General features: G+C 40.8%; 1 protein-coding gene across 7 annotated transcripts; it reads right to left on the bottom strand.

The window, feature by feature from the left end:
- Positions 1-38: 38 nt before the first annotated feature.
- LOC117439145 (basic helix-loop-helix ARNT-like protein 1) lies at positions 39-11682 on the bottom strand. 7 transcript variants are annotated; one of them, XM_034074904.2, is made up of 18 exons: positions 11163-11682; positions 9411-9480; positions 9293-9331; positions 9166-9207; positions 8731-8888; positions 8042-8124; positions 7839-7934; positions 7229-7343; positions 6968-7117; positions 6493-6721; positions 6242-6348; positions 5980-6130; positions 5795-5850; positions 5595-5697; positions 5138-5231; positions 2599-2649; positions 1825-1915; positions 39-1428 (listed from the first exon to the last, which is right to left on the bottom strand). In XM_034074904.2, exons 1-18 carry the CDS (start codon positions 11248-11250, stop codon positions 1271-1273), a joined length of 1881 nt encoding a protein of 626 aa, XP_033930795.1. In that variant the 5' UTR covers positions 11251-11682; the 3' UTR covers positions 39-1270. The 7 variants fall into 7 exon arrangements, with proteins under 7 accessions (XP_033930795.1, XP_033930798.1, XP_033930797.1 ...); XM_034074907.2 differs by having other exon boundaries at positions 5138-5228; XM_034074906.2 differs by having other exon boundaries at positions 5795-5847.
- Positions 11683-21219: the final 9537 nt, after the last annotated feature.

Below are 21219 nucleotides of genomic sequence, written 5' to 3'. Positions count from 1 at the left end.
TAAAACAATATCTAAACTAGACAACAGAGTTCAGACAATTTATGAAAGAAAAAAACTTTACTTTCAAATACCTTCATTCCTTATTACAGCAGATACATCAACCACACTTTGCGCATACAACAATCATGTTGTCCTGTGACAGCAGGGCGTGTTCAATAAATGGCCCTGGTGGCAACAGCAAATATTTTCCAACAGATTTGCTTATAAAGCCCAATAAAGGTTGATTTACAATTGACATTTGTCAGGGTAATCATTTGTTCAAGGAAACACAATCATAATTTGCTTTCAGTATTAGAGGAACCAGTGATATACCAACAATTTACAAGCAAGTGTAAAAGTGAAATCCAAACTCATTCATTCATGGGGTTATTCTGGGATCAAATCAAATGTTATTTCCTTTAGCATGCCCTCTCCTGATGAATGGCATTAAGTGGGGCATTTTGAAAATAGGTAATAAGAAAATAAATAGCCACAGCGCTTGCTCAGACCCTTAGCTGCATTGTGGCTGCATTCAGGCCTTTGTGTTGCTAATGGGGGACTGAACATGTGTCTCTGCTGGGCCTCTGCAAAAAGAACATCAACATCTGATCCAGAATAGCTGGAGAGCTGAGTGAAAGTGGGCTAAACTTTCATTTCCTTTTAGAGGATGTTGTGGTGATTGGACATTTGGAGATAAACAGTTTGTTCATACTCAGTGTTGGGTTGTTTCAAAAGGTTTACGGGTTAGAAGAAAGGGTATAAAAGACGGTAATAACCTCTGGTCTAAAACATGTTAGCATGTCCTTGTTGAGACGATGGCCTTTTCATATTTTCCCAGGAGTTCAGTGGACCAATGTGATATGCGAACACGGCATGGCATGGCCCTTAAGTGCACATTTCATATGAAAACAGATACTTAAAAAAGGAAACGTGCATTAGAGGCGTTTCTCTAGCAGCACTGTACACAGCGGAGTGGGTTCCTCCTCCAGACAATCCTCACTCATTGGGCTCAAACCCTTCTGAGGACGCTGATATGTCCCTGAATACACTAAATCCCAACAAGCTCCGGGACACTTGAACCTCACAACCAGGTGAGAGACAAAGGGGGCCAACAAGGTAATTACAGTAACAATAAATCCCATTAAATCTTGTTAGTACATGGTGGAGTCTTTGGTAGAATTTGAGCAGGTCAGCTGTTGTCATCCGAGTCAGAAGCAGAATAAAACATCCAACGAGGGTTCCCAGCAGGAAACAGCCCCCAGCTGGTAAGAGTTTAAAGTCTGTGCACTCTTTAGAAAGGCCAGTGTAAGTCCTCGTAGTCCCCCGGTTGACCCACGTTTACCTCCGTCTCCAGCAGACTCATGATGACGGCCATTGCTGCCTCGTCGCTGCTGAAGCTGCTCAGCGCCGGCACCACCATGCCATCCAGGTCCAGCTGGGACACCTGGCCTGGTGAAACAGAGCCAAGACACAACTCTTCAGGAGGAAAACTCAAACAGTAGCATTGAAACATTTTGGGTGTGAGAATTAGAAATGATCTCTAAACCCGAAATCACTGCCATGGTTTCCCAACAAAAAAAACTGTTCTTGGAATACACAAGGCTATTCTTGAAAGGATTTAGGAATGGTTGTTTAAACTTCATAAAACATACACATATGTACTGTGAGCACATATGTTGGATTGATCTATACTGTTGAATCAGTTTGAGGAGGGGTGTCAACAGACTGAAAGAGTTCTTTACGCCTTTGGGAAGGTTGTGCGAGTTTCTTATTATTCTTTGTGTATAAGTATAGAATAACTGATAACACCTCAGATTGGATATTTCATAATCCTGTTCACAGTACCTGAACTGTCGGCAGTCGCACTGCTGGCGCCAGCTGCTGTCCTGGAGTCAGGCTGTGATGAGCTGCTTGCTGCCCCCCCTCCGCTGGACGCCTGAAACAAGGCATGTGACATTAAAACACCTGTCTCCCATGACGTGTGTAATCAAGGCGAGACACAACAGCCAAACATAGTTGGTTTATGATCTGGTCAGTATTGACATTTATAGCGTTTTGATATCTTCTTTCAGAAAAACATTCTTTTTTAAAAAACAGATTTGACTAACTTTGTCTATTTGTGTGCAGTGCAATGCCGGTGTAGGCATAGATATATATAAACACTAGATGGCTCATGGGAGATTTTCCAGCGTAGCTGACTGGCCGCCATCTTGCTACAGTCAACAGTTACTCTGATTCGCGTTATGGTAGCTGTTGTAAGGTGAGTGATCTGCACAAAAATACTCTTAACTCGCTGAAATCTTGACTGATTTACAAACGGTTTGGTTTATTATAAACATGATTAGCATGGCTATGATACAGGATGCTTGGACATGTTGAAATTGCAGCTTTTCTTTGTGTATGTGGTTGTATTTATTAGCTGGCTAATAACAAGAGGCTGTCAGTGAGACCTAGTATTACAAAGTTCACCCAGCAACTTTACACCAGTGGGAGAAGCAGAACTGCTCTTTCTTTCAACACAACTTAAGTTACACATGATTTCTTCCAAGTGGTTTGGCTTGTTAAAAACATCTTGCATTATGATACAGGAATTTGCTGGCTTTGTGTTTACAGAAGTACCTGACTATGCCGGACTTTTGTGCAGCCTACGGATGCTCCAATCGCCGCTGTCTGCAAACAAGAACCCGTGGGATCACCACATATGTTTATGTTTGCTCAGTCTAATAAACCCATAACATGGTTGTGAAAGAATACCAAAGCTGAGGCTGGACGATGATTGATTGTTAGTGTGCCATGTGTCACTGTGTGTCTTATTGGTTTTGTGGTATACTGTATTTTATTTTATTGTGTGCAAGACACATTTAAAACAAATAACCTTGAACCTTGAAGCCCCATCTCTCCCCACCTGCTCCTGCTTCCTACATCCCCTCCACACCACACCAAGTTGTTCTTCTTAATAATAATAATAATAATACATTTATGTTGGGGGGCCGCCTTTCATAACACCCAAGGACACCTTACAGGGGCATAGGGGCAATATAGGGAACAATTTAAACAGTGGATTTTGTGATATATCAGCCGGGGTGAGACAAGACAAACCACAAATGGACTACAGAAGGACATATGGTACAGTTTATATTATTCTTGGTCTTTTTTCAATAACATATTTCAAAGGTTCTGGATTTGTTTACAAATCTAGAAACTAAATACAAAACTAGGATGATATGAAGATCTAAATTAGACAGAACTGGCCTGTCTGTGAGCACATTTTATGTTGGTTTGGTTCTTCTGATAAAGGTGTGAATATCTAAATAATATACCAACATATGCTATTGTCATTAGTTGTGTCCCTGTTCTTCAAGCTAAGGCATTGCTCAATTAACAACTCTTGGTTTACAGAGTGGTAACATGAGACCGATTTTTATATATAAAATATAAATGTATTTTACTTTTATAATTTATTTATAATTTATTTTAAATATTGACAATATAATAAAATAAATGGAAATATATACACCGGCGAATATTTAATATAAATACCTTGTGTGTGTGTATAGCTATTGCTTTATCTGATTAATGTTATTTTCATATGAAAGTCCATGATTATAAGTATGCAGTATCATAACTACATCTTTGATGTTTATAAAAAACCAAACCGTTTGAAAATCGGTTGAAAATTGAGCAAGCTATGGTTATTTAAATAGTAAACCATAATGTTATGAATGAGAGCACTGCCTGTAGCAAGATGGCGGCCAAGTGGCAACGTCGGTCTCCATTGGCCAGCAGCGCGTGTGAGCCATCTAGTGTTTATATATATCTATGGGTGTAGGTACCATATCTGCACGGCCTACCAGATCAGCACGGGGTCCGTTGCGCTTACTAATGACATCACGCATTGGCTATACGGCAACCCAAGAGGACATTTTACACGGCCAAATTCCGCAAAGAATATTAAAAAATAACAATCGACAGTGAATGTATGTTAGTGGAACTGTGTCTGGAAAGTGAATTGTTAAGTAATGTTATTGAAGAATTGAAATGCGTAACATTGAAAGTGAATATGTATCATATCCCTCCGAAATATGGTCGTAGACTTTACTGATGATTTAGAATGTATTGAAACTCCAGACTCAACGTAAGAGCTTATGCCTCTTCGGGGGGTGCTAACATTTAAACATAAACGTTATTCTTTACTTTCTCCGTCTTTATGATATCAGATACCGTCATGTTGTTTCCATAGCAACAACAACTTCCTGTCAACAGCTCCTGTTTCACCTGCTTAATACAGTTATCATCACTGCTACTGTGGTCACATCGGGGACCCGTAACATTTACAATAGTTGAGATGTGAAGGGGGTTATATTTTTTTGTCTGTGTTCCGGGTTCCTGCAGTTTTTTGAACAGACATTACACACGTTCAGAGGATGAACGCGTGTACTGTCTGGGAGTTTACGCTGTTGACAGGAAGTGGTTGTTGCTATGGAAACACCAGATACCATTTCGGAGGGATATGATACATATTAACTTTCAATGTTATGCATTTCAGTTCTTCAATAACATTACTTAATTAACACTTCACTTTCCTGACACAGTTCCACTAACATACATTCACTGTCGATTGTTATTTTTAATATTCTTTGCGGAATTTGGCCGTGTAAAATGTCCTCTTGGGTTGCCGTACAGCCAATGCGTGACGTCATTAGTAAGCGTAACGGACCCCGTGCTGATCTGGTAGGCCGTGCAGATATGGTACCTACACCGGTGCAATGTGTGCAGTTGCCTTGAATACAATCTATTTTTTACGATTTAAATATATTGTTACCGCTTCTTATATTGAATTCTTATATATATTTAAAATATTTTTGCATCATAACTTCCCATGTCCAGATTAATTTTCTTCAAACAATGTATACAATACTAGTTTTGATCATTTGGATATCAATACAACACAGCACCAACATTAGCTTACAATTACAAGTAAACATATATTTCCATACAAACTATCTCGCCATGCTTATGCCGCTAAACACAGAGAGTAACACATACAACAATAAAACACAAAACATGTGAAGGGTGATGAGGGAAAAGTTTAAGGACTGTGAGTACTGTAAGTGTAATTTGCCTCCAAAGGTGCTGTGGTGATCAAGGGGACACTCACACTGGTGCTGATTGGTGGAGACACCAGGGGACATTTCTCATTGGTCGAGCCAAACGGACTGGAAGCTCCGCTGGACGGAGAGGAGTTAACCCTGCTTAAAAACGGGAGATACTATACTGTAAATATGTATTTATAGTTTCTAAATTAATTAAAAATATTATTTTAAGCTTGATATAGATGTTTTTATTCATGCAGTGTATACTTTTTTATATCCTATTCGACATATACACCTAAAACCACTTATGACATCTTTAACACATTTCTCCATAAGGCCAACAAGATAGTGAGGCAGTCCTACGGTGATGACACATGCGCTGAATTTAAGGTAATTTACATTCAGATATTATTGCTGATATCTAATGTTTAGATGTTTGCCAATGAATAAAATCCCTGAACGTTGCAAGTTACAATCACTGCAATAGGTTAACATTTTTGTACATATGGACACACAATGCACCTGTATGAGTCGATGAGTTCATTTGCAATTTGGGTCCCTATGCTGCCTGCGTAGATCATCGTGCCCACACCATTGGAAAGGCTGGGAATTATGGGTATCTCCTCTGAGGAAGAAGAACAGAGTAAAACCAAACTTTATTAAAAATCATACAAAAGAAATAACAGCCTTTGTGAATCCTCAGAATACACTGTATTTATTACCTTGCATAGCTTTCAGGCGGCCTGCCTCCTCATCTTTTATGTGGCCGGGCCCCCTGCTGGTGCAAAAGAGTATTTACGCTGTTACATCCAAGAATAAAGCTGTTATGGCATCATGATGAGTGCGTCAAAGAAGTAGATTGTATCAGGATTAAAACACTTATCTTCATAAATGTATCATTACTTACGACATAACCCTGTTTGAAGACACGATAAACTCAACTTCTTTAGTCCATGGGTTTGTGAAACTAAACCACTGACTCTGGAGGGAAACATAGGAGCCGTATTTCGTTTTGAACTTGTAGCACTGCGTCTCAATCTTCTCTTTGCTTCGAAGAACTGCCAAGAGATTGGACACAAGTTGGTCAATTATCTTGAACTTCTGCACAACAACACATTTTCCAATTTCTCCAATAGAATCAGATGAACTGTGTTGCTTTGCTCCATCACCTTGCCTGTGTTTCTCTGCGAGGTGCTGCAGGTCGTCCTGGTGGAAGTACTCGTAACACGACGTGCCGAGAACTTCCTGCGGCAGATAACCGATGACTGTGGTGGCTCTGGGGACAGAGAGAGGACACAGGGGGACGTCAGTACTCTGACTTTCCATATCTCTCAGGATTGTGATGCTTCAAAAACAGTGCGAGTGAAAATGGGAAGTGAATAGAAATGAGCCTCTACAAATGTGGAATCGGGTCACTCACTGTTGTTCTACAAAAGTGAACTTCCCGTCGATGGCACAGCGGGTAACGAACGCAGAGGGCTTGGCGTTGATGTGTTTGGGAGGCTCGGGGGAGCCGTGGGGGAGGGGGCGGCACAGCATCACCAGGCAGCTCAGGCTGGGGGTCTCAGCGTCCCCCTCTGAATCCAGCTGGCTGCTCGGACAGCTCCGCATGTATCCAGTGCAGTGCAGGGTGCAGTATCTGGAGGTGTCTGGGGGTACAAAAAAGTCATTAAATATGTTAAAAAGGTGGGATTATTGCCTGTGAAAATGGGTATTTTTCTTTCCTTTAAAAAGACAAAATGTTCTTTACTCCGTTTAATCTGCTGAAAGTGCCATGTCTGCAAAAAAACAATAAAAAGATTTTGAAAAAAAAAAAGGCGCAGTATGAAGGATTTAGGACAATTTATGATAGGTCTGGCTTAAACCCTGACGGCTGGATTCCAGTCTGAACCCACCTTTCTTTTTAGCAGTACAGGGCAGCTGGTGCTTTTCCTCCTGCTTCCCCGCCACCCGGCTGTACTTCATCCGGCAGAAGAAGGATCTCCAAGCTCCAGAGGACAAGTGGGTCGGCTTGATGGGGGCATCCGTCTGGACCTGAAGCCCAGCTGCGCACACAGAGACATATTTCCCTTTGACGTATATGTCTCTGTAACCGTGATCATGACTTTGATGGAGATTTCACAGTTTCTTAGACGTTACAGGGCAAACAGACTTACTGGCAGCATCGATCATGTGTTCCTGTGGATACTCCCAAGATGACAGCTGTTCCTTCACCTTGTTGATGTCTTTGGGATGAATGAAATCAAACAAGCTCTGCCCAGTCAGCTCCAACTGTGAACCCAATACATTGAGATTTTGTTGTAGTTTAGCTCGTTTTTTCCTGTCTCTTTGTAGTGATTTTCTATCTCTGTATCTGTATGTTGTTGTTTTTGTAGGATATCTGCTACCAGTTTAGTTTTTCTTGCATTTTCAGTTTGATTATGTATCCTGATGCACCTCCTTATCTGCATTCTTTGTTTATGATCCGTATCAAAGCTCAGCAGGTGAGGCTATTGTTCTGGCTGCCAATTAGAATATAAAAAAAGGAAAAGAAGCCCAGAGGTTGGTGGCCTTCATTGGCCTTGAATATTTAAAGTTTCAGTAAGTCTTTATTAGAGATTCAACACAGTGTGTCATGTGCTTTAGTTTAGTACTTAATGGCAAAAATCTACTTGGAACAACCTTTCATTAAAAAATAACTCACGCTTTTACTCTTTTTTTTACCATATGATTCAAGTCAAACGACAAATATGTATTTATAGCTCATCATGTTGAAGTGCGACATACCAGGCTGAAGTTGAGGATCTTGGAGACAGACTCGGAGATGAAGAGGATTTTAGCCCGGTCACAGCTTACTACTAACATGAAGCCGTCCGCAGCCTGCTAGAAAGAAAGATAGAGATATTTCACAGATAGATATGTTTGGTCTCCATCAGCATGTTGTGTTGAAATCTTTCTAAACTGTTTTCTGTGGGTCCGTGAGGATCTACCCTGAGCAGAAGTTGCCTGAAGTCGTCCTGGGGCAGGATGGAGGGCTTGTTGGTCGAGTCTGCAAATGCGCTGCTGGTCCCGACTGAAAACACACCAGACACTCACTTTGAGATGGAGGGTAACACAGGCCACTGATGTTTAAAATGCCCAGGCTGGTTCAGAGTTAATAATAATAATAATAATACATTTCATTTCGAAGCGCTTTTCCAGGTGCTCAAAGACGCTTTACAGTGGTGATAAAACATGATAAAATAGAATTTAAAAATGTATAAGAACATGATAAAATAACATTTAAAAGTTATTAACAGCAACACAGCATAATTCACAGATTAAAAGCCAGTCTGAAGAGGTGTGTCTTGGTCAGTGTTTTGAAAGTGGGGGGGTCAGTGCAGTCTCTGATGTGTTGGGGGAGGGAGTTCCAGAGGGTGGGGGCAGCAATGGAGAAGGCTCTGTCGCCCCAGGTTCGGAGCTTGGTTCGTGTGGGGATAGAGAGGAGGTTCGCTTCTGATGAGCGAAGGCTGCGGGAAGGGGTGTAGTGGTGGATCAGGTCGGAGAGGTAGGGGGGGGCCTGGTTATTGAGAGCTTTGTGTGTTAACAGAAGGATTTTGAAGTGTATTCGTTGACGGACAGGGAGCCAGTGCAGGTTTTGAAGGACGGGGGTGATGTGGTCTCTGGAGCGGAGAGTTACCTTTGAGGGCTTTCAGATGTTGCACAGCTTTCCGCAGCACAGTCAGTTTGTCCGGCTTCTGCACCATGGGCTGACAGGCGGGGATCATGGCCGACAGCTCGTCTATCAGGTTGTTCATTTTGTCCCTACGCCGCTTCTCTATCTGTCGGTGAGGTTCCCTGTAGGAACAGTCACACATCAGTCATTTGTACCAACTGGATCCATTTTGGCGGGAAATATATACTTCAAAGTGTAATTATATTATGGTTTCAATTATCAGTTTTGTTTTATGTATGTTTTGTGTGTGTGAGGACCCCAGGAAGAATAGCCAATGCTCATGCTAGTGCTAATGGGGATCCTAATAAAGAACAAGCTCCTACATTACACTGTAAATAACACCAATCCAAACCACAACATACTTTTGCAAAGAGTCATTTGATGTAAAAATAGAAATACCTGAAGCATTTTATTTTGACTTGCTGATCCTCTTCTTCAGATCTGCAATTAAAGGGATGAAAAATCAATCTCTTAGCCAGTTTTCTCTTATCAAATGTGTGTGAAGAATGCCAGGAAGCTTGTTTACCTGCTGAGGTCATCTTCCATCTTACAGTCCGTGCTATTCCTGCAAGATAGGACATAATGTGGGTTATTTTATACCAGGAAGGAGTACTTATGATAACATATCAACATGCGGGCCTGACCTCTCCTCCATATCTCCCTTCCGTTTCCTTGGCAGCTCGACGGCGGGCAGCGAGGAGCCATCCGAGACATCTGAAATATGAAGACGGGCAACTTAGTCAGGAGACACTGAAACAACAACCTTCACGCAGCGTCCACACGGCAGCGTGCGTTGAAGCTTGCCGGTGGGCGTGTCTGAAACTCGACCAACAACCAATCACATGAATCTCCCGCCCCGGATATACACGCGGTTTGATTGGCTAGAGCTTGTACTGGCATATGATTTGATTGGCTGGCGCTTCCAACTTTTCTCAACTTTTGAAGCGAGCAACGCGAGAAAAGCAAAGCGAAGGAACCACAATGCAGTTCGGAAAAGCGTGACGTCACCCCATTCAAAGTGAATGGGAAGAAGCGTTGAAGTGTTGAAGCTTCAACGCACGCCGCCGTGTGGACGGGCCGTCAGCAATTAGTGGCAAAAGCTTAACAAAGACTATTTTTGTTAATCACCATTCATTTTTTTATTTGTTGGGTAGGGAATAAAAAGAGCTCATCAGGAAGAGTTAACCTGGTTTTATTAAGTAGTAAATGAAATGCTTTGAACAAAGTAATGTCTTTGCTACTTTAATAAAAAGTATTTGTCTTTGCTTTTATAGATTCTAGATATCTTTGTTTTAGGCTCACTATATTATTGACAATTATTTGTGCATTCTCGATGTTAATGTTTGTCATATTTTGCAACTGAAGATATTGAAGCACTTTTTTACAACCTGAAAAGATCCATCAATATTTGAGAACTTTTTAGTCCTCAAATCCAAACTTTTTGGTGATCTAACATTAGGATGACTCATCAAAGTGTTTGCAGTGGTTCGTGGTAATTATTTTTAAAAGGCTAATATCATACTCAGGAATGATTGTCTGACTGTGGGAGATCTTAAAAGCCTGCTCCCTCACACACACACAAAAACATTTTTCAATTCTCACATTTACATATAGCATGTGTATTTTTTAAATGATACTATAAACAATTGTGTTTTTACATAATTGTGAAATACACTTTGATTATAGTATTGACAAGGATACCAAAGAAAATCAAAGTGATGTGTAACACTTGAAGTTAACATACAAGTATCCTATCCTAATAAATGTTCTGTGTAATAACATTTCATTCAGATAATATTGCAAGACAGACAACTTTTTGTTTAGCTAGTTTATATTTGTTTTCTCTGATGCAGATCATGATGCAGTCTAGTGATCTACTGACCCACTTTGGGCAGCAGCTGAGAGGAGCCTCGTGAAACCACGTGACATGCTAAGCTCCTATAAAAACAGTGTCAGGTTTTGGGACAAATGGCAGTAGTATAATGAGTTTTGATTTAATTAAAGAAATGGGTAAAAGTTAGCTTTGACATGATTACACACTGAGCCCTCACGAATCGACACAAAACACGGGCCTTCACTGGGGGCGAGTCGGTGTTTTGGCCACAGCCAGGCTACTCAACCATAATAACGTCTGGTCCACTAATGTTAACATAAATTATCAACACATTACTCTTAACAACCGGCTTTCTGTCAGCCATTAAACTAACTTTACAGCCGAGCAGTTCAGAAAACTCTGGAAGTAGTAGTAGTAGTAGCCTAGTTAGTAGTAGTTAGTAATCGTAGTCTGTTTTGGTTTATTCTTCTAGCCAAAGAGCTACAAAAAGCCTCCCTCAGTCACAGTTAAGAAGCAGACTGCCTTAACGCAGCAGTAGTCGGTTCTGTCCCGGGGCTCCTACCTGCTGGCCAGTCCGCCGCCCCATCGCAGCCGCCGGCCGACATGCCGCAGACTGGAGCCGGTGTGCCCGATGGAGGCTGCGGCCGCATGCGGAGTCACCGGCTGTAGTAGTTACAGTGGAGAGGTGGAAGTCGTTATTATAATTCACTTCCTTTTTCTCCTCCCCTCGCCTGTAAGGGAGGTGGGGGCAGAAACCTGAGCGATACTGGTCTTCACGGAAACACGGAACAGCTATCACTTGTCCACCTGGGTTCACTGCATAGGGAAGCCTCCATATTAATTTCACCGTGAAGCAGCAACTTGGACCTGAATATGATGGTATATTGTGTGCCACATAAGAAAATCTTCTGCTCCGAAATGGTCTTCGCATACTTTTTAACGAGTTTTTTTATTTGACTGAAATAAGGTAATAGGTAGGTAAGAATGGATAAACCAGCTTGAGTGAGCTAGAATTTGAAAGTACGCAGCCGAAAAAAATCTGCACCTTCCTTCAGACTTCCAGAGCCCCTCCTCCAACACGAACGCGCACATGACCAATGAGGACAATAGTGCATGGAAGGCTGACAGGCAGGTAGTATGGAAGCAAACAAGAGACAGAAGTATTTGAATTTTATCAGACACCGAATTTATAGCATTGAAAATAATTACTTTGAAAATCATGTATCTGAATTTTTTTTGCTCTGAATTTACCTGTGTGAAATGAAAAAAATGTTCAAATTCGATGTCAAATATTTCTGTGTTTAAAATTCGATGTCAAAAAATTCGGTGTATAAAATTCGACGTCAAAAATTTCGATGCAGCATCATCCGGGCTACTCAGACAGCAGGGGCGTCGCCCCGGACAAATTCTCCCTCAATAATATAATACATTAACCTACTTTACCTATAGGACGGACGGCAGAATTGTAATTTCCCATGTTCAGTGAATGCAACACAGAGGCAAGACGACGCCACCAGACCAATCAGAGAGTTGCATGGAAATAAACGTGTTTTATTGGCTGACAGGTACGTACCTCTCCTCTGTGACAATGTTTAAACTTAAAACTGTCAGCCCCGGACGCGGAGATTCTGAAGATGGACATTAGATATTTCTTTAATAAAAAAGACGACAATTCTCAAGTGGTGGCGTGGCTCACACAACAACCCCAGAGCCACCACCGGAGCCAGGTGAACAAGGTATGTACCTGTCAGTAAACTTACAAGTTATGTCAACATGTAAGCAAAGCATAAATTATAGCTACGTTGACGTTACTTTGAATCGCGCGGGTAAGCTAAACCGTTAGCAAGTAGCTATAGCTAGCCAGATATATTAAATAAACACTTTGTCATACAATCTAAATGTCGTGTTTTTTAGCGTTACTTGGTGATTTCAAAGAAAGCTCTCTGGGAAATGTTGACTTACTGTCTGTGTTCGACATGAAGCTAGAAGCTACCTTACAGTAGTAGTTGATCCTGGGTCCTGTCAGTTAAAGTGTTTCATAGTTAGCTTAGCTAAGCATCAACCTAGCACTGAAATATATATGGATGTTATGTGACAGTATTTCTGAGGAAAAGTCAGCTGAAATGGTGGCATAGTTGCCACTGCTTTACGTGTCGACAGCATGTTTGAACGTATTTGCAGCAGTAAATGTCGCTGACGTTGCCATAACAACACTTGCATTTAAATGTGCAACCTCTTTTTGTGACAGATTTTGCATGAAAATATAATTCTTCTGATTGATATTTCCTATTGACAGCTAGTTTCTATGTGAACAATATATTATGAGATGGACAGCCAGCTAACAAGCTTTTTATACAAATATTTCAGATCAAAGCCAATCCAGTGGGGCTCCTGAAAGGGGGAAGGGACACCATGCTCCCAAATATTAAGCCTTGACCCGCATCTTAAAATTGATATGATCAAAAAATGATCTGCATTGTCGGAGGCCTTTTTTCCTCATTACCATGTCAAATTGTACAGCTTTCCTTAGTGTTGAATGCAGAAAGATGACTATATTAGAGTATTAAGTGAACAAGTTTTAAGTAAATATGTGAATTACTCAAACTGCATTTGTGTAGGAATGATTCTGTCCTATTGGCAGATACCTACTCTAACAGTGATATCTACAAGAGGTTACCAATGTAAATGTAACTATTTTCAATTGGTTAGTATTACATTTTGTGACTTAGTTTGGTGACACTCATTTGAATGAAGACAAATGTGTGTATCTTGAAATTCATTTATTTGACAGAGCTGGAAACTGATTGACTTACATACTTGTGTGTGTTTACCTACAGTCATCACAGATGAGCCAAACAGAGTAGAGGATGAAGAAAGGAGAACAGGAGAAAGGGACACACAAGAAGGAGATACAACAGACAAGAACAACAATGAACAGGAACACCTGGGGCCTGTACTACGAAGCTGGTTCAACCTAACCTGGATATGTTTGAGTTAGCCGGTTGGCCTAATCCAAAACATACGCGCTCTCGCTAAACGGTCCTACGACGTGGGTTATCAAGTGGATCGCTCAAGCCAGCCGTGTCCTATCTAGTTAGGTGCGCGTTCACATGAGAGGGGTGGTATCTGGAGCATTCGACCAATCACAAACATGGAGAAGCGTACTGACAGCGCAGCGTCATACTTCCTGAATGAAAAGTGAACTATAATATTAGACATATGAAGAAGTTAAACTTTAAACATCCATGACTTAAACACTTTATCCAGGATAAAAGCCACATAGTTCACCTGCAAGGTGAATACAGCTGGTAAAAGAACAAGTGTTTGAATGCGTACATTAACAGGTTTATGATATCACTGCCCAGTCTAAAACACGATCTGACTTTCATTACATTTGACTCGAGTGTTTCGTCAACTTAATGTGTTGCTTAAAATAATACTTCTGCATACAGTATGTGACACTGTGAGTGTTGCACGGCCAGATACGGCTCAGCTGACTCAGATAAGGAGATATATGATACATTATGAAGTGATATGCCGCGGACTGTACTTAATGTACTCTGATCCGGTTACTTATGTGTTGTGGCCGATATTTAAGTACGCTTTCTTAACGCTAATGTTATAATAGTCAGATTGCTCTGAAGATGGAGGTGATATTCTATTAATGTTCACGTTCACACAGTCGGTGATTTTTGCCGGCCGTCTTTCCTGCAACGGCAGCTTTTCTGTATTTCCTTTCTCCTGTAATATGACTTGATCGCTTTAAACTCCGCACACTGAGCTCTGATTGGTCAGCAGGCAGTGCTTTCACTGAGTTGAGCTCTTAGCCTGCAACCTAACCTGGTCGGGACCAGGTTAAGCATAAGTTACCATAGAGATCTAGCCTGCTAAAAAGAGAACCAGCTTCGTAGGACCGGAAAGCCGGAGTTTCCCCTGAATTTAGCCGGCTAAGCGAAAATCCTGCTTCGTAGTATACCCCCCTGGTCCCGACCAGGTTAGCCGCTAAGCATAAGTTACCATGGAGATCTAGCCTGCTAAAAAGAGAACCAGCTTCGTAGGACCGGAAAGCCGGAGTTTTCCCTGAATTTAGCCGCTAAGAGAAAATCCTGCTTCGTAGTATACCCCCCAGAACAGACAAGAGTCAATGGGTAACATGACTGATTTAGGGACTGCAGATACAGGGCCAAGGCAAGTGAGACATCACTGCTTTCCATCCAGCATGTTTGGCCAGCAAAAGAGATCATTTCAACCGCAAACAGCAAGAGATGAGGGATTATTATTTCCTCCGTCCATCCCTTTTTTCTGTTTAATCTGATTACTAACAACTTCTAATAATTTGACAGTTTATGATTTAATTGGAAAATGAAGTGTTTTTAAATAATAAACCCGTTTCTGATTCTGATTCTTTGATTTGTTTTTGACATATGGGTGTTGAGAGATGTATCATATCTCTTAATGTTGCTCTCAAAGTGTGCACAAGATTGATGCTTTTAACTTCAGTATTTAAAAAAAATCTTCCTGGGGGACCTCAGAGGAGGTGAGTTCCCCCCAAAATAGCACTTTATCTCTGCTTATGTAACTCCGGTGTAGTGTCCCCTCGGCAACAGATCACTCAGAGCTGGTGATTACTTTCCTGCATTTCAATGGACAGCATATTTTTTATACGTGAGCTGCATTGCTTAAGAGATCCTCTCATGCTATCTCTTTTAAAAAAGAAGTGTCCAGTCAACAACAAAACATCAGTGATCGTATAGTGGTAGTGTCTTTTTCACAAGCAATGTGAAACATTAAACCTATACAAACTAGTGTACAAAACTCACATACCTGTGTTGATCTCCTGGAGTGTCTCTACTCTTTCTTCTCCACATCTCTTGTCCTCCATTAGAGATTGCAAACATTTCAGAAACAGCTAGAGGTAGGGGACAAACAACTTGTTCGCTGGGCAAGTCAACAACCTCCCTGCTTTGATCAAGATTTTAGGGAGCCTTGCAGCCCCTCTAGCAAAGGGACTGGAAAGCAAGCTTTGAAAATGCAGTACCATCTACCAGGGTTTCCGCTAGGATTTTTTCTCGCCGGTCAAATGTCCGGGCAGAATTTATTTTACCGGACTAATTTGAAACTTACCGGTCATATTTCAATAATAATAAGAGTTGTGTAGCAGAGTTTCCGTTAGCATGTAATTACCGGACTATGAGCAGATATGCTTCAGTTTAAAACTCAGTTCACAGGGCTCATTTTTATATTGCTTCAGTTTATAATCGTAACAGATCGAAAAATTCAGATTCATTTTTCAATAAATGATTCCACAAACAACAAACAACATAATTATTACATTCAAACAAACTACTTGTAGTAGATAACGTACATTATTCAGAAGTTTACATCAACTTTGAATAATAACACGGGAGAAACGGATCCTCTTCTCTCTCTCTCTCTCTCTCTCTCTCTCTCTCTCTCTCTCTCTCTCTCTCTCTCTCTCTCTCTCTCTCTCTCTCTCTCTCTCTCTCTCTCTCTCTCTCATCTCTCTCTCTCTCTCTCTCTTCTCTCTCTCTCTCTCTCTCTCTCTCTCTCTCTCTCTCTCTCTCTCTCTCTCTCTCTCTCCTGACAGCACGTCAGTTTCTCATGCAGCTCCTTGCAGCTCGCTAAACAGAGGGCGGGGCTTCAGGTGCTCATGCATAGGGTTGGGTACCGAGAACCGGGAACCGGTTCCAACATTTCGATTCCAACGGCATCATTTAGAAATGTGAATTTCGGTTCCGCTTTTCGATTCCTGAGGAAATGTTTCTCGCCGCTCTCCGTAGCCTACTGCATGACTGCAGCGGGGCGGGTAATGTAGCGTTGTATCTACATTTCCTACAGTGTAACCTGAGACCAGGGCCGGCCCGTCGCACTGGCGTTATAGATGTTCGCCTAGGGCGCCAGATCTGTGGAGGCGCTGCGCTGACAGCTCTGGGAGAGAAAAAAAAATGTTTTGACCGTTGGTGCTCATCCTAATGTTCGGCCTTGATGTAACAACATTCATAATTAAGTAAATGTAACACCCTTTTCATCCCGGTTACACTTTTCATTTGCCCTGTACGATGGGCGCTGCAAGTGATGAAAATGGGGGATGTTGGCTTATCTGGCAACCGCAGCTCACAGCCAAAGTGCGAGTGAGCTAGGGAGAAAGGGAGGGCGCTGTTGTTATTAGCATCTGGTGCTAGCTGCTCTAACGGAAGAAAAATATGTTTCTACAATGATGTGGAGGAGAGTCCTCTCCAGTCAGACTGAGGCTGATAACTCCAGCTCAGTGAGGTAAAGTACTCTGAGTGTTTAGATAGTTCACTTTAGTCTAAGTTATCTCAGTGGGTCTCAAACGTTTTGATCACAATTTATGTGAACACATATTTCCAAGGCTCTCCTTTATAATTATTGGGATAAAACAGGTTTGAAATCATTCCAATGTATACTATAGGACAGTAAACCAGACATATCGTTTTAAACTGGAGAGATACAAAAATATGCATAAATAAATAAATAAATAAAAATAAAATAAGATATGAATGAACAACACAAATAAAATGCATTACATGTAGGCTATTTGTTATTTAATTATTAAAATGTAAACCGATCTTTTTCATATGGGTGTTTAGAGTTGTACCCCCTAGATCTAGTCTCTAGTAATTCTGCGTGTGCACCAGATTGAAGCATTTTACTTTACTATTTGCCTGAGAAGGCAGAAATGCTTGTTTTTCTCAACAAGAACTGTTTTTAAAAGTTGGACTGTTGCACTGTTGTAGCTTCAGTGGTTCGCAGGTTAAAGTTACATAGCAATGAATATAAACAGACTGATTAATGTGAATATTACTTTAAAAACTAACCTGTGTAAAAGTTTCTCGAATAAATGTAATTTTTTTGGTGGAAGAAGCATGTATCATTTTGTTACCCTGCCCCTCAAAGAATCGGAATCGAGAACCGTTAAGAACCGGAATCGAAAAGTAGAATCGGAATCGTGGAAATTCAAACGATACCCAACCCTACTCATGCAGAGCTGCGTGTCTCCGTCTGACTCAGCAGCTGATCTGATCTCTCTCTCGGGTCCGGTTACACTTCACTCTTGTTTATGTCCATATCGATCAGATCCAGCTCTCCTGATCGGCCTTTATAGAGAGCACCGATCAAACTATTAAGAGTGAATATCGGCCGATAATGACCGGCGGCCGATCGATCGGAGCCTCCCTAATTATTACCAGACATGTTGACCGTCAGGTTTTGAATTTACCGGTTTTTAATAATTTTTACCAGCTAAAAACCGGTAATTACCGGCTAACGGAAACCCTGCCATCTACATGCTGTGATGTTCCAGACACTGCTCTCAACACTCAGGGCTGCACAAATACCTGCAGAAAGAAACACTTGACTTGGTGCAGGCAGTAGATTACAAAACAGCAGTTGAGAACACACTGAAAAGTTACCGAAGTAACGAGAAAGCACATGAGGTCTATAACAAGACCAAGGCCCTGTGCAATGATCTTGATATTCCCCAAACTGTGACACCGAGGAAGAAGCGTATAACATGGAAGACTTTGTAGTCGAGGCATCATGTGGAGCAATGTGAAACATTAAACATAAATAAACTGTTGTACAAAACTCACATACCTGCATTTCAATGGACAGCATAAAAGGACACGTGAGCTGGGTTCTGGTGCTCAGATTAGCTATTGATGATCACGTTGATAAATCATATAAAACAAATAGCCAATCACACAACAAACATGTTGCTGTGACTGTGAGCATTAAACAATTAGCATTAAACTAAACAAACACAGCAGTACATTATTGTCCTTATAAAATAAAAACATACATTTTGTCCACCGAGATAATACAGGCACCTTACCCTCAAGAGATCCTCACGTGCTTTGAGAATCTCCCACAATCCATTGCCGTAACAAAGCTAATGCAGGCACACGTTTGTGACACCAGATGGCGCAATTGTGTATGTGCAGTAGAACATTTGACTGTAGCGCCGCCACTGTGGGCTAAGCCCCGAATGTTTCCAGGTCCAGGCGACGCCCCTGTCAGACAGGATAAGCAATCGAGCACGAATGCAATCAAACCGACTTCTGGCCGGGGGACAGTGCGGTGAAGCTCAATGATGCAAACTGTAGGTATGGAAGCAAACAAGAGACAGAAGTATTTGAATTGTATTAGACACCGAATTTATAGCATTGAAAATAATTACTTTGAAAATCATGTATCTGAATGTTTTTGCTCCGAATTTACCTATGAGAAATAAAAATGTAAAAATTCAAGTGAAAAAAATGTGAATGTACAAATTCAGATCCCAAAAATTCAAGTGAAAAAAAATTCAGTAGTCAGTTTGTGCTCTTTATTTTACAAGCAGTGAGGGCTCGACAGCATTTGTATCTTACATTAGCTAGCTAAATGAGTGAAGTAGCCTTGTGCCTTGCTGTTAGAAAGCTCCGTAGTTATCATTAATTGAAGTGAATCACAACGTGTGTGTGTGTGTGTGTGTGTGTGTGTGTGTGTGTGTGTGTGTGTGTGTGTGTGTGTGTGTGTGTGTGTGTGTGTGTGTGTGTGTGTGTGTGTGTGTGTGTGTGTGTGTGTGTGTGTGTGTGTGTGTGGGGGGTGTAACATAACGATCACTTCGGTTAGATAAGTCAAGTAGACCACTATACAAATACTCTCTTACAAAATCCCTGCATTTAAACATGTTAATGTTACTTACTTTAGTAAAAGTATGCTCGTATAATTAGGAAAGTGTTGTTAAAGTATTTAAAGTAGACACAAGTTATATTATTATATTATATCAGTTGATTTATTGTTATTACCGATGCACGAGTTGACTTAACTGTTGTAGTTGGAGCTCATTTTGAACAATGAACTAACTAATTATTACTTTCATAATGGTTTAATGTGCTGACTATTTTCTACATTAATAGATGAAGGTCTGGTTTGTTCAAACTCTCAAAATAGTAGGACATGCTGTCATAATTACCCAGAGTCCGAAGTGACACCTTTACAATGTTAAAGCGGTTAGATAAATGTAGTGACGTAAAAACTAAATTATACAAGATAGTGTAGTGGAAAAGAGATGTTTTTTTTTTTTTAAATGTTACTAGTCTTTGGTCTTTGGTTATAGCAAGGTCTTTTATTTTGAAACTCCACATCAGAATGTCCTGATTTTTTCTGGGTGAGTAGATGGGCTGTCCTTCTATCACCCTGCAGTGAGATGAGTCTTGGATCAGGGAGAGATTTCGTTTTATTCTTATCTAAACACAGGGCTGATAGCTCATATATGGGATTTCAAAGGTCTTTTATTTTGAAACTCCACATCAGAATGTCCTGATTTTTTCTGGGTGAGTAGATGGGCTGTCCTTCTATCACCCTGCAGAGTCTTGCATCAGGGAGAGATTTCGTTTTATTCTTATCTAAACACAGGGCTGATAGCTCATATGAGATTTCAATATGAGATTTCAAAGGACTTTTATTTTGAAACTCCTTACATTTTACATTTACTCGTGGTAGTTATACGTAGTTTGTTTTAAATAATTATTGATCACATTATATAGTACATATTTCTTAATTTAATATGTTTGGTTTGTTTTTATAGGTGCTTTTGTTATTGACCGAATAAGCGCTGGGATTTTACCGTAATGCTTCTAATATTCGCGCACCCCAATATCACGTGCGGGCTGGCTTGACTGTGTTTTCCCAAGTGGAGGCTGGCTTGACCGCAGTTGTTCTACAGCCACGATAAGGCTGTTTCTCAAGTGTGAGGATAATACAATTAAAAGAGGCATTGGTAATAATATTAAAAACAACAATGTTTGGGTCGTTAGTCCGATAGGCGATTAGCTGAAATAAATAACTCCAGTTCAACAAACCATATTACAATATCTAAGGGAGCGTTATTATCTTTAAATGTGACGTTCATATTTTAAAGATACACACATTTTATTGTGAGGTTGATTTAATATACACTAAGCCTCTCTTCAACAATACGTTGACGTTAGCTAGTCTATTTTATGCTATAGTAGAGCATAGCGAATTTAAATGAACCTTAACAATGCATACAGTAACCTAACTATCTAACGTACAAGGATGACCTTATTTTAGCAACCTCGCACAGAAGCCTTTTGGTATACAGTAGGATCCCACTTAATGTGTTACACTCTTGGATGCTACGCATAGCATCGTTAGCACAGATGGAGCTACGATGCTCAAATGCTAACCCAACTCTAAACATTCATTAACGTTAGCTTAATAAAAACACCAGTAACATAACATCAAGTACGCAGGGTTGACTTACCGAAGAAACTGCATTCATGGACGGTCTGTTTTAACCGCAGATAAATCCTATATTTGCATGATGATGAATAGTCCACCAGGAACCAACACAACAAACAGGGTTCGAGTTCAAGTAGTGTTCTCCTCAAGAGCTGAGCCGCTGTAGCATCACGGGGCCAATGGAGCTAACTGAGCTAGCAGAGAGGAGCAGCAGTCCCGTTGTCATGAAGGGGGAATCTAACTATATACAGAATATGTTTTTGTGGATCCAGGCTAGAAACATGTTCCTTTTCTGATGTTAAGTTGGACATTTTAACATGTGGGTCTAC

This window comes from Pseudochaenichthys georgianus, chromosome 23, assembly GCF_902827115.2.
Source record: "Pseudochaenichthys georgianus chromosome 23, fPseGeo1.2, whole genome shotgun sequence".
NCBI lineage: Eukaryota > Metazoa > Chordata > Actinopteri > Perciformes > Channichthyidae > Pseudochaenichthys > Pseudochaenichthys georgianus.
Note: the sequence above shows the minus strand (reverse complement) of the source record. Positions and strands in the feature narration are given on the sequence as shown.